Source organism: Neltuma alba, unplaced genomic scaffold (genome assembly GCF_004799145.2).
Source record: "Neltuma alba isolate B1F8T4 unplaced genomic scaffold, ASM479914v2 tig00010772_pilon, whole genome shotgun sequence".
In the NCBI taxonomy this organism is placed as follows: domain Eukaryota; kingdom Viridiplantae; phylum Streptophyta; class Magnoliopsida; order Fabales; family Fabaceae; genus Neltuma; species Neltuma alba.
The window spans coordinates 154,149-166,201 of NW_021635594.1; the positions used below are offsets into that span (position 1 = coordinate 154,149).

Sequence of the window (12,053 nt, forward strand, 5' to 3'; positions counted from 1 at the left end):
AAACTTAGATGTCTCAAATAAAAATAACATATTTAAATTTTAAATTTAACTCTCAGTTTGCAACTAGCATTTCTGTTTATAATTATTTGAATTAATACATGCAACTTACGTTTCAAAAATAAACATTTCTGTAGCAGTACATATACAACAATAAATTTGCCCAGTGTACTATAAGATAAAAGAAAATAAATAGACAAAACCTATAAGATTCTCACCACCCCTGGTATAAATATTTGCTTAAACGGGGTATCATCCAATGAATTAATTTGACAGTATTAACGGGCATAATGTATAGAATGGGGAAGGAAATCCAGCATGAGTATCTCTTTTAAAATCATTTAGCTGCCTTGTGGCCTTGTGCTTTGGATTGACTAGCTGCTGCCAACATTACACGCAAGCGACTAGCAATTTCGGTGAAGGATGGCCGGGCTGCAGGATTAGGTGCCCAACATTGCTCCATTAGTGTTCTCCATTCCAAATCACAATAACTTGGGATTGTTGGCCGTAATGTGTTGTTTACTATCCCACCTGCAGAGACAGAACTTTACTAACATACTAACATACTATTTCGGAAGTTGTTTATATCTGTCATCATTAATGTGTTCGAATATACCAATTGGATTCTGTATGTGACATGTATAGAAGATAATAACACAAAAGAATGTAACTGTGTTCAAATGCTAATTCACTTTTATGAATGTAAGAGATCCAGATTGATTTTTGAAAATGATTCCTTCAAAACTTGTCGTCATAAGTTGTCTCTGGTTTGTTCTTTAGCTGTCGAGCATTATGTTTAGCGAAGTTCAAAAAATTTGTGACTTTAAGCTTTTGACAAAGACGCAGGAAACCAATTAAGAAGGATGCAGCAAAATTTAAGCTGAGGCTTTACTATTGATAAACGAAAGAAGACAAAAATCATCATACCTATAATTGCACCATAGTGCATATTGGCATACGGCTCCTCACCCGTTAGAATCTCCCATAAAACTATGCCAAAGGAGAACACATCAACCTACAGATCAAAAAGCAATTCATCAAACATCATTTGCAAGAGAAATAAAGATGGCCATTAAGAAAACATTAGCTTCCAGGGCTTCATTCGTGATGATTATTAAGAGATGAAAAATCATAGCACACCCAAAAGCAAGATTTCCAAATGTAATGAGAGAATAAATAGGAGAATAAGGATGCTCCCAAAAAAAAAAAAACACACACACACACACACACACAGAGGAGTTGAGCACCAATCGATGGTCATAGGGAAGGGTGAGTCCTGAATACCAGAGAATGAGTTTGACTAATAGGAGAATTTCATCATGTGAGATAGCAACTATTTAACATCTAGATAAGAGATCACTACAACTCAATTGCTCAGTTAAAATACCTTTTCTAAGGATCAATAGTTATTGGTTCCAGTGATATTGACACCTAAGTCCCCTAAATAAAAATTAATATTCCAGGTTCAAGTCTTGCAAACAAAGAAAACTACCAGAAAAAAACTTGATACACATGTAATCTGACACAAACAAGCTTAGGCCTAACTAGCTTCCATAAACTGGACATTGCACAACCCAAACAAGCTTAGGCCTAACGTAGCTTCCATAAACTGGACATTGCACAAGTGACCGATTAATAATTTACCTTTTCTGAGACTTTGTTGCTGCTGCCATTCAACAGCTCTGGCGCCATCCAAGGCAAGGTCCCTCGCACACCACCAGAGACCAGGGTATTTCTTTTGATTTTTGACAACCCAAAATCTCCAACCTGGAAGAGGAAATTTGTTAATCTTCTCAGCACAGTTGAGATAATGATCACCGCATGAGTACCTTGCAGATTGGCCGTAGAGGATCTTTCATGTTCACAAGCAAATTGTCACATTTTAAGTCAAAATGCACAATATTTTTTGAGTGCAAATATTCCATTCCAAAAGCTGCATCCATGGCAATGATCAGCCTCTTCCTACGATCAAGATGCCTGCAATCAAAATTATGTTAAAATCCTTAGAGAAAAACCAGCCTGGCAACTTCAAATCCATCACTTGACCACTTTGACATGATTAACACTTTGGTGCCTATGGCTCAGACAGCCTCCTAATTTGAAACTATATCCAAAACAAATAGGAGATCATCATGCCTTCTATCAAAAACAGAAAGTTTTTATTAGCACATGCCTATTACTTAGCAAATATAAGGCAGGAGCAAGCCTCAACCTCAAATGAAATAATCTAAATAAGTTAATTACTCAATTTACATGTAGAAAAAACTTGGTAGAAATTCTTTACCTATCCTTGCGAAGTAATACATGCCTAAGAGAACCATCCACCATGAATTCAGTAACAGTGGCCATCGTTCCACCTGGTCCATCCTGGACCACACCATAAAATGCCACCACATTTGGATGATGAAGTTTGGAAAGTATGTCAGCTTCCCGCCAAAACTCTACAGTCTAGAAGAAGGAAGGAAATATATCCATATCATTAATTCTATAATCAAGAGTTTGTGAGATGGAAAGATTTTTCAATAGGACGTCTTTAAAAAATACTCCTCCGGTCCTTATTATAAGACCCAATTTGACTTTTTATTTGGTCCTAATTATAAGACCCAATCCATTTTCTCTCTTATATTTATGCATTTTTTTTCAAGATAATCCTTCTAATAATGATAGTTTTAGCCAATATACTTAATTAGTAAGGATATTTTAGGAATAACAACACTTATTTATTATAAATAACCAACTTAACTTACTTCCTTAATCTCCTCAAATAAGTCAATTGGGTCTTATAATTAGGACCGGAGGAGTAATAAATAAATAATTGGCACATTCTATGCTGATAAATTACCAGTCTCTCTTGTTCAGATGATCGACCGGTGAAGCAGCTTTTCTTGATTCTTTTGATGGCAACATCTGTCCCCCTCCATTTTCCATGATAAACAGTCCCGAAGGTACCAGAACCTAGTTCCCTCAACTCTTCAAGATCTTCATTCTTTATTACCTATAAATTCCACCATGTAATGAAAAACATTGAGGACCTACCAATCCAGCTACAAAACATTTCACAAAAGCAATTGGTCAAGAGTTATAGGCCCATAAATGATATCTAACACTTCAAACCCCCCAAAAAAGGAACGCAAGGTCCATCAATCTACTGAGATTTGTTAGATATTATAATAGAACTATTTATTCATCTTTACTTAACATCTTAAACTTTAGCGTTAAAGTGTTCCCTGACAATGTATCAGTACCTCTATGATCAAGTGGTCTAAACTTTGACCCTTGCAAAACCAAAATGGAAAATTAAGGCTTGCCTCAAAACTACTTGGAACATTGTCCCCTCAACTACATGACGGAAGAAATGATTAAGAATAGATCTATAAACGTGTTTGAATACCGTTGTGATGAATAATGATCAGAGGACTGTAAACAGTTTTTTTTCCCCTCAAAAAAATTAGGATTGTGCTAGTAGGAGTTAAAGCAGGAAGAATGAGAATTGAAAATATATTATGACACAGCTAACAAATCACTCCTAGAATAACATTTCAAAGAACATAAAATCGTGAATTAAAAAAACTATTTCTACATGTTTTCAGAAAGATGATTTGATGACTGCTACGGGGGATCAATCTATCAACATGATCATAAACTGTCCCTTCATCTATCATGCAAGTAATCCTCAAAGGAGACCAATGAAACTATTAATTCATAGTGTTTTTTTTTTTCCCATTTAGGGAGCTTGACACTGTTTCAGGCTTGCATTTCCACATAATAGGTTCCATCCAGAGCAAAGAAACTAAAATTCCTGGTATAATATATTAACTAAACATTAAATCCATCATGAATGTACATTATTGAGTGGCGGACCTATATTTACATCATTCATGCAAATGAGCTGATCCTAAACTTCTGCAATCTGATAAGTGAACACCCTTGAAATCAAAGTACATAAATACTTTCTTAATAAAGCATTCTTTATACCACTGGGGGTAAAGAAAAGGAAGCAAAAATTGAAAAAGAAAAAAAGACCAACATCAAACTGAAAAAAAAATATATACAAGCATCATACCTGCAAGGTACTGATATCAACATCTCCTAAAGGATCATCAAGAGGTGGTGGACTACTGTTTTGTTTTTCAACACTCACGTCCTAGGTTGAAGCCATGGGGGACAAAAATTGTGTCAGAAGAAACGCAGATCTGAACAGATTCTCAAACCAAAAGGTCATCAGAAGCATACCTCAAATTCAGATTCTTGAGCTCTTATGTTTCCCATCATAGCATCAAACTGCATGCTTTCAGTTTCCTTAACTTGGGACTGGTGCCCATGATTTGACTGCAGTTCAGCTGTTTCAGCTCCAATCATTCCATGCAATTCTCTCTGATTTTCTTCACCAAGGTTGGGGTGGGGTTCCACATGATGTAAAGAAACTCTATCAGTCATTACAGGTGTAATCAGGTGAATTTTATCATTCCCGGCTTCATTTCCTGGTGCAGGTGAAAAATCAAGATGGTCCCGGTCAATAAGAGACACATTATCAAGCCCTTCTTGTGCCAATTTATGAAAATATGACCATGCTTTAGGTTCATGATTTTCCATGGCTATGCTTACACTAATTCCATCCTTGGTTAGCGGAAGTAGACAGGATGAATCTTCTGCAAGTGCTGCTTTAGAGTACATATCTGAAAGCCATTCACGGGGAAATCGATCATCAATATCAATAAGAAGACCTTGTGCTTGCTTGGAAACAACGTTGGAGGGTAAATCTTGATAAACATCCTCAGCCGGGTTCTCAGCAGAAGAAACAGGTAGTGCTTGTGTCACACAATCATCATTGGTCTCCTTTGTAGAGGTGTCACCCCAATTAATCTCCGGAAATTTAGATGCTGGATCATCGTGACGACTAACAGAAGGAAGCTGCTGCAGAGTACTGTTTTTGTTTTCATCCAGCAGAGGCCCCTCATGGTTATCTTTAAAATGACTTTCAGCTTCCAACTTATTAAACTGATCTTCATTAACTACATCTTTACTTGACTTATTGTTTGGCAATACCTGCTTCAATTCAGGGTTTACATGTTCTGATAGCTTAAATTTTGACTGACCGCTTGCACTAGGCACATGCATTGGCGGTCTGGCAAATCCATTATCAACAGTGTGGAGATCTGCATGCAAGGGCTTTGCTGCACTGTTCAATTCCTCAGGACGACTGGCTAGATTTCCATTGTGCATGTTGTCACCAGATTCTGCAACTGAACCCTGTGGGTTGATATCAGAAATTAAATCTGACACAAGAAATTGAGACCCCTGGGTATCATCTGACTTTGAGGAACGATTCAGTGTCTCAACTCGCTCTCTGGGAGTACTTTCTGAATAGTACACTCTCTTTGGAAGTGGAGGAGGGTGAATACCACTCAAATCATATGGTTTGGAATGGGAATCAACATAAGCAGGAACAAACGCACTGCTAGCTGTAGAAGACGACTCTTGGCTATCCTGTTGTGAGTCTTGTTTGGCTGAAGGTGATGAAGACATATGCCCCTCTTGTAAAGTAACAGCTATGGTAGACTCAGGAAAATTATTTTTCAAGCAGCCATAAAACGGTTGAGAAGGAACAGCAGATGGTGTTTGCATGGCTAAAACTTTCTCAGGGTCACTTCCCTGTTGGACTGAAGTACCACCTATGTCGGCCACTGGCATTGCCAGTATTTTGGAATTCTGAACTGGTAATCCACTAGGTAAACGGCCCTCATTTAAAATCCTAGGTAGATTAATCATCCCATGAGGAGGAATGGTAGTGGGAGCCTCTCGAAAAGCAGGGTTGTGGGAAAGATTAAGGTCTTGATGAATTGGATACTGACTAATGGTTTCCCCATGGAGTACCATCTGATCACCATAAAACTGTGGATGGGTTTCATAACCATTTGATAAAGTTTGTGGCATTGGCTGGGATGACTGGAGAGTTAATGATGAAACAATTTTACTGGTCAGGGGAGCATTGCTGGTACCTACAGTTCCTATGGCAATTCCACTAGTCTCCCTGTCATTATTGTGCCTGTACAATTCATGTAAATTATTTGCTGAGGAGCTCATACCAAGAAGTGTTGAGTTGTTTCTTGATTCTAAGTCCATGCCATTGACAGCAATAACAAACTGGATCTCAGAATCATCACTCAGGCCATTGAGACCAAACTGAGCATCCTCTAAATCATTCATCGAAAACAAAAACATCCTAAGCTTTTGTGATCCTTCTCTATCATCCAGATGATTACATTCCTCCATCATATTCTGCAAATCCTCATCAGATGACACTGATACCAAAGCATCAAGCTCTTCCCCAGGAAGTTGATATTTAAGTATATGAGCCTGATTATAGATTGACAATGTTTTATGCATCAGCCCCTGCCAAGATATGTCTTTTCTTAAGCGGATCATGCGTGTTTCACCTCCAACATACCTTAGCTTTCCATCACTTGGCCGAGGCAATATTCTACCACCAAAGCTGCAAAGAATTTTCATTGTATTTGAAGAGTTATCAGAGCCTCCAAAAGAGGTATAACCACACACAAATCGACTATTGTCCTGATTGAATGAAGATTTTGGTAATGATCTAATTGACCCATAATTGCTTCTGTCTTCAGGTAATGACAAGTTCTTTTTATCATACTCTTTTGGACCCTTTTCAACAATTGAAAGCATAGAGATATCTGACCCACTTTCAGATCCGGCATGACTGATACCTAGAATGTCTTTCAATTTTATATAACCTGATGCACAACTGGGATCACCAGCATTTGGAAATCCAGGCTTCCCAAGATTCACCCTGTCTCGCATAAACTCAAGAGCGAATTCCTCACCAGTCTGTATGGAGTAATTAAGAACAGGCTTAACATCTGATGTACTAAGGTCAGAAGACCTTCCATTGGTATGCATGGCATCCAGATGGTCCTGCATTACTAATGGTGGTGCTGGCTGCAATTCCTCATTTCCCGGTTCCATGGCATTGCATTGAATCAGATCATCATTTTTTTCAATAAAAGTTCATTAAGAGGACAAACCACAAGGAAGTTCCAGATTTTCAGTGACTGAGCAGTTTCAGTTCGTCATAATGAATAGTAAAAGGGCATCAGCAACATTAGAAATTCTCAACACCTGCCTAATTTTCTTCCAAAGCACAACTTGACTCTGAAGCAATTGCCCTGGGAACGCAAGGAAATTAAGACAAGATTTTTTTTTTTTGGGGGGGGGGGGGGGGAGTTAATATGCAAATGATGTTGCTGATGGAAACAGATAAATGATGCATCTGTAATCAAGTATGAATGTTAAACTACAGAATGAGAAAATTTAATAAAATTATTTGAGAAATACTAATGTTCCTACTTGCTAAAAGCCTATATAAGGAACCTAGATCTATAATCATTACCATAAAATTATTAAAGCATATCATTAACAACTTTGAATTTTGAAACTCAGTTGTTTTCTGGGCAGTAGACCGGTTCCATTTTGCAAACAACTCAGGGCTATTATGTAAATGGGGTGTCGGAGTACAAATGAGAAATTGGATACAATACCTCAAGATTCATAATCCATTATTAAGATAGTCATAAATCAGTATTAAGATATCCATGTGAGACTAAAATTACAAATCATTTTCGCCTGGGACTGACCTGTACAGCTACTTTTTAATGAACAGAATAAATATAACATTTACCGCATTATTAAAGATGATGAGAAGTACCGAAGCACTCCCATAGCTAAAACCCTCACCCCATCCCGAGGCCAAATAGAAGCCAAAAAAAAAAACAAAGGAAAAAGGAAAGAATGGAAAAGAACAAAATGGAATAAACAGTTTGTGTTTAATAAAATACACATTACTCAGTAAGTAGCACTGTCCAGAGGAAAGAGAACTTAAGAAGCCTAAGAAGAATTGTTCTTTTTAAATCAAGTTATTGTTTAAAAATTTATTACTGGAAGTTATATGATATCAGTGGCTATCAAATATATGCAACCATAATAACGGTGTTGGTGGTGGTGATGACAATGAGGAGGAGGAGGTATGGGGCACTCTGAAATCATACACGTGGCAGGTAGTTGTCATATCCTTCGTAGTTCTTTCTTCACCAAATCTTTTCCACTCATTTCCTTTTCTAAATCTAATAAGCGCAACAACATTTTAGTAATCTTTCATTAAACCATCATATAGATTATCTAATCAGACTTTGGATTATGACTCGTGAGTGTGCTTAAGTAATGCCAGGTAGAAGCTACAAACTTTTGCAGTATTAATAATAGATTAGTTGAATGAAAACAGAACAGATGGGATTCCCAAAAATCAACGCCATCATATAACTTGTAAGATTAATGGAACTCACATTTATGCATCATTGAGACATTGAAGCAGGCAGATGTCTGAGGGGAAAAAATCTAGAAAGAGTTCATTTATAAATAAATGGCACACATCTAATGTGCAAGTGTAATCCTGGAAACGGAATTTAATGAGCTAAATGGTAGTCACATATGGTCGAAATAATTTATTTCAAGAACAATTTCACTTAGTCATTAAGTCGAAAACAATAACAACCATAGAATGTGGCATATTTATTAATCATTATTCTAACAGCAAAGGAAAATTTAGCACCAACTAAAGAAATATTTGGATTAGCCAATTGGGCAATCTAGAGTCACCGAGAAACTCCAAATATATAATGATCTTCCACTTATCTCCATCTTAATTCCATAAATTCAAGTTTACCAGTCTAGGGTTCTGATTCTAACTACTGCCAACAAGAGCACCGTAGACACGGATAGCAGGTAAACTTCACATTGAAGCAAAGGGCGTCAATAGCAAAAAGCGCGAAGATCGCAAAACCAGCAAAAGAAAACAGAATATTACAGTGACCAAAGCTACCTGATGAAAGAACAAATTTTTTTCTTTCCCATTGTTCTAGGTCGTAGCTGCCGCTAGATTTCTCATGATGCTCTCAGAGGAAGAGCCATTTCTGCAGTTCCGCAACAAAGACAATGCCAAAGCCAAAACAAAAATTCAAACGTTATTATCCTCTCTCACTTTCATGCATCAACATTTCTCTCAGTCTGCATCAACTTGAAACCTTCCAGAAGAGAATGATGGCTCTCTCACCCTCCCTCTTCCCCTCCCTCTATCTTTCCCAGTAGCGTCGCCCTTCTCGGCTGTGCCATTAATATTTCCCTGTCTGCATTTAGTCAAACGAGAGAAAGAAAATATTACATTTCCCAAAATACCCCTCATAATTTGACGTTCTTACTGAAATACCGCGTTTGGTTTCCCTCCCCTTCCACCATACGGGCGCAGCAAGCCACTGCCCTTAACTTGAGCTTTAAGAAAGTTTGGAATTTGGATAGGAAGGATCCTTACTGTTAATTCAATCCTTCATGCCAATCACAATTATAACAAATTTCTTATACATGACACCGGACCAAAAAACTTCCACAAGATTTTTGCAGTGAAAAAAAATCAATGATTAGGACTCTGAAAATTTGGTTTAAAAAATTTGCAATCATGAAATTGAAATTTGCCCAAATGAAAGCAACCATTTAACCACTTGATTGAGCATGCTTAGTTATGGTTTCTTCACGTTCTCAAGTTGCTATTTCATCATATAAGATATTCACCGCATCCCAACTTGCTGTTGCCTCTAGGAAGCTTGAAGAAGAAATCAACTGTTTTTTTTTTAAATCACATTGTGAAGAAAATTGTAGGATTACTTAGCTTTTAATTAAGAGACTAAATTAATTGATGAGTTAATCTCCTGCTTCTAAATATAATACTTAATTGAGAAAAAAAATTTTGCTACCAAATCTCAATTTTCTTTCTCTTCATCATTTAATATTTTTTATAAATTACTTTCATTAATTTTACATTTTTTTCTCATTCTTTTTATTTTTCGTATTGAATAATTTTGTTAAGAGAGAGATATTTTAGAACCTATTTGATTGAAAGGATATGGAGGGAAGAGATTTTACTTCCCTTCCCTTATTAATAATGTTTGGTTAAAAAAATAAGAAAGGGAAGGAAAATTTTATCCCTCCTCTCAATAAGGAAGAGGACTTAGAGACTAGAGTTTTAACTTATTTTCATGAGACAGGTTTAGTTAACCTTGTTAGTTTTTAGGGTGCTATGTATTTAACATCCTAAAATATTTTCTTAGATGCATTTAATATCTTAAAGTATTTTGTGGTATATCTAATATTTTGAAATATTTTTTAGGTACATCCAATATTTTGAAGTATTTTTTAAATGCATCCAGCATCAAATAAAAACTCTACTTCTATTCTTTTCTCTTCTAACTCTCTTGAATGGATCCTATCATCTTCACCACGATGAGCTGGTGTGTATGTCAAATCTTCCTTAGCGTTGGAGCTAAGTTAGCTCAATATCCTCTCAAATTTTAAATATAAAATCTAATTAACTAATTTAACAAATTTTAAAAAAATTTGATTAAGTTTGTTATTTATATAAAAAATGCGTGTCACTTTTTCTAACATTCTATTTGATTAATCAAAACAATGATAAGGAAAGCGATTTTAATAGAGCATAGAAGAGGCTGTCCATTATCCATATTAATTTTGACCTTGACTCATGTATTTATGGAATCATAATTATAATACTAGTATATAGGGATGTGATGGAACATTATTGTGACTAGTCGGCATTAATTATTGATTTCAGATAAATGTTGCACTTGGTATCATTATGCTTAGATAGATACCACGTAATTTAGGGTTTGGATAAAAAAAATCCTACCGTTTTACCAAAAGTGTATTTTATTATATATATTTAATTTAATTTAATATATTGATCATTCAAAATATTAAACAAATATAAATTTTTACAAATATATCAATATAATAGTTCAAAACTTTATATATTTCTTTTAATGAAACTATTTTTCAATTAGCAAACATCCTCAACTCAAATTCAAACATTTTGGGCAGGGTTAGGTTCAAACAAGGAACCAAACACGCCATGGGAATAGGACTCACTTGATGGCTTTAGCATCTTCGCTTTGTAATTTATCCTCTGAATGCAAACGCCAATCTCCATTTTAAATTTCAAAAAATTTAAGGATACTTTTTTAAATAAAAAAATATGAGATATGAATTAATAAAATATTTTAAAAATATTATTTAGTCAACTATCAAAGTAATGGGTCCAAGTCTAACCGACCAAATCAGGTAGCTTTCTCATTTCATAATATTCTTTTTTTCCCCCATAAAGTATTCAACTAGGTTTGAAAATTGTTTCCGTCTTCTTTTGTATTTACAGTTTGGCAAAAGTTTGGCGTGAATGTTGTTAATTTTTTCAATTGCCCCTCAATTTTGAACCACAACAAATGCACATACTCATCTTTTGAAGTCACTTTCAAAATCACTCGCTTTTATTCCCATTCCTAATATAATACTACATTTGATATTTAATATATAAGTTAATTGATTAATTTGAGTAGATTAAAAAGTTAGTTACGTTAGTTATTTATAATAAATAGGTGTTAAGTTTTTTAAAATACCCTTACTAATCATATGTATTAAACAAAATTTTTAATATGTGCAACTACTACAAAGGTTATTTTAAAAGATAATAGATAAATATGACAGACAAAGTAGATTGAGAGTTTATACTTAGATCTTATATTAAGACAGTAGCATATTTCACAACAAATGTATTTTTCCCATTTAATTAAGAGAATTTTTTTGGGCGAATGAGAGATTAGGTAAACTACAATAACAACGTGGTCAACCGGAAGAGTTTTTGGTTTTTTTTTTTTTCTTTAAAGTGATTAAATATGTCATAACTTCATTAGAGTCACAACATTATAAATGCATTATCTTGTCGTCCGTGAAGATAAGACTTATAATATGAGTATTAATATTTTTTGCCGACAAATATGAGTATTAAAATTAAGTGTTATAATCACCATTAAATAATAATTTTGTGACAAGTATTTAAGTAATATTTAATACAAGTAATTGATCCATATTTAAAAATTGTCAAACTCAAAATACATATAGGTTTCCTGATATATTTC

At 35.1% G+C, this 12,053-nt stretch overlaps 1 protein-coding gene across 1 annotated transcript; it reads right to left on the reverse strand.

Annotated features, from left to right (window-relative positions):
- Window positions 1–129: 129 nt before the first annotated feature.
- LOC114758906 (probable serine/threonine-protein kinase drkD) lies at window positions 130–9,169 on the reverse strand. Its single transcript, XM_028948013.1, has 9 exons — window positions 8,897–9,169; window positions 4,231–7,187; window positions 4,061–4,141; window positions 2,840–2,992; window positions 2,282–2,445; window positions 1,827–1,974; window positions 1,642–1,764; window positions 925–1,012; window positions 130–528 (listed from the first exon to the last, which is right to left on the reverse strand). Exons 2-9 carry the CDS (start codon window positions 6,985–6,987, stop codon window positions 335–337), a joined length of 3,708 nt encoding a protein of 1,235 aa, XP_028803846.1. The 5' UTR covers window positions 6,988–7,187; window positions 8,897–9,169; the 3' UTR covers window positions 130–334.
- Between the last annotated feature and the right edge of the window lie 2,884 nt (window positions 9,170–12,053).

Excerpts from the sequence above, each read along its gene's own strand:
- LOC114758906 (XM_028948013.1), bottom strand. The coding sequence starts at position 6,987 with ATGGAACCGGGAAATGAGGAATTGCAGCCAGCACCACCATTAGTAATG. Across the intron at positions 2,993-4,060 it reads TTGATATCAGTACCTTGCAG|GTAATAAAGAATGAAGATCT; the intron begins GTATGATGCTTG and ends TGGAATTTATAG. Across the intron at positions 529-924 it reads GCACTATGGTGCAATTATAG|GTGGGATAGTAAACAACACA; the intron begins GTATGATGATTT and ends CTGTCTCTGCAG.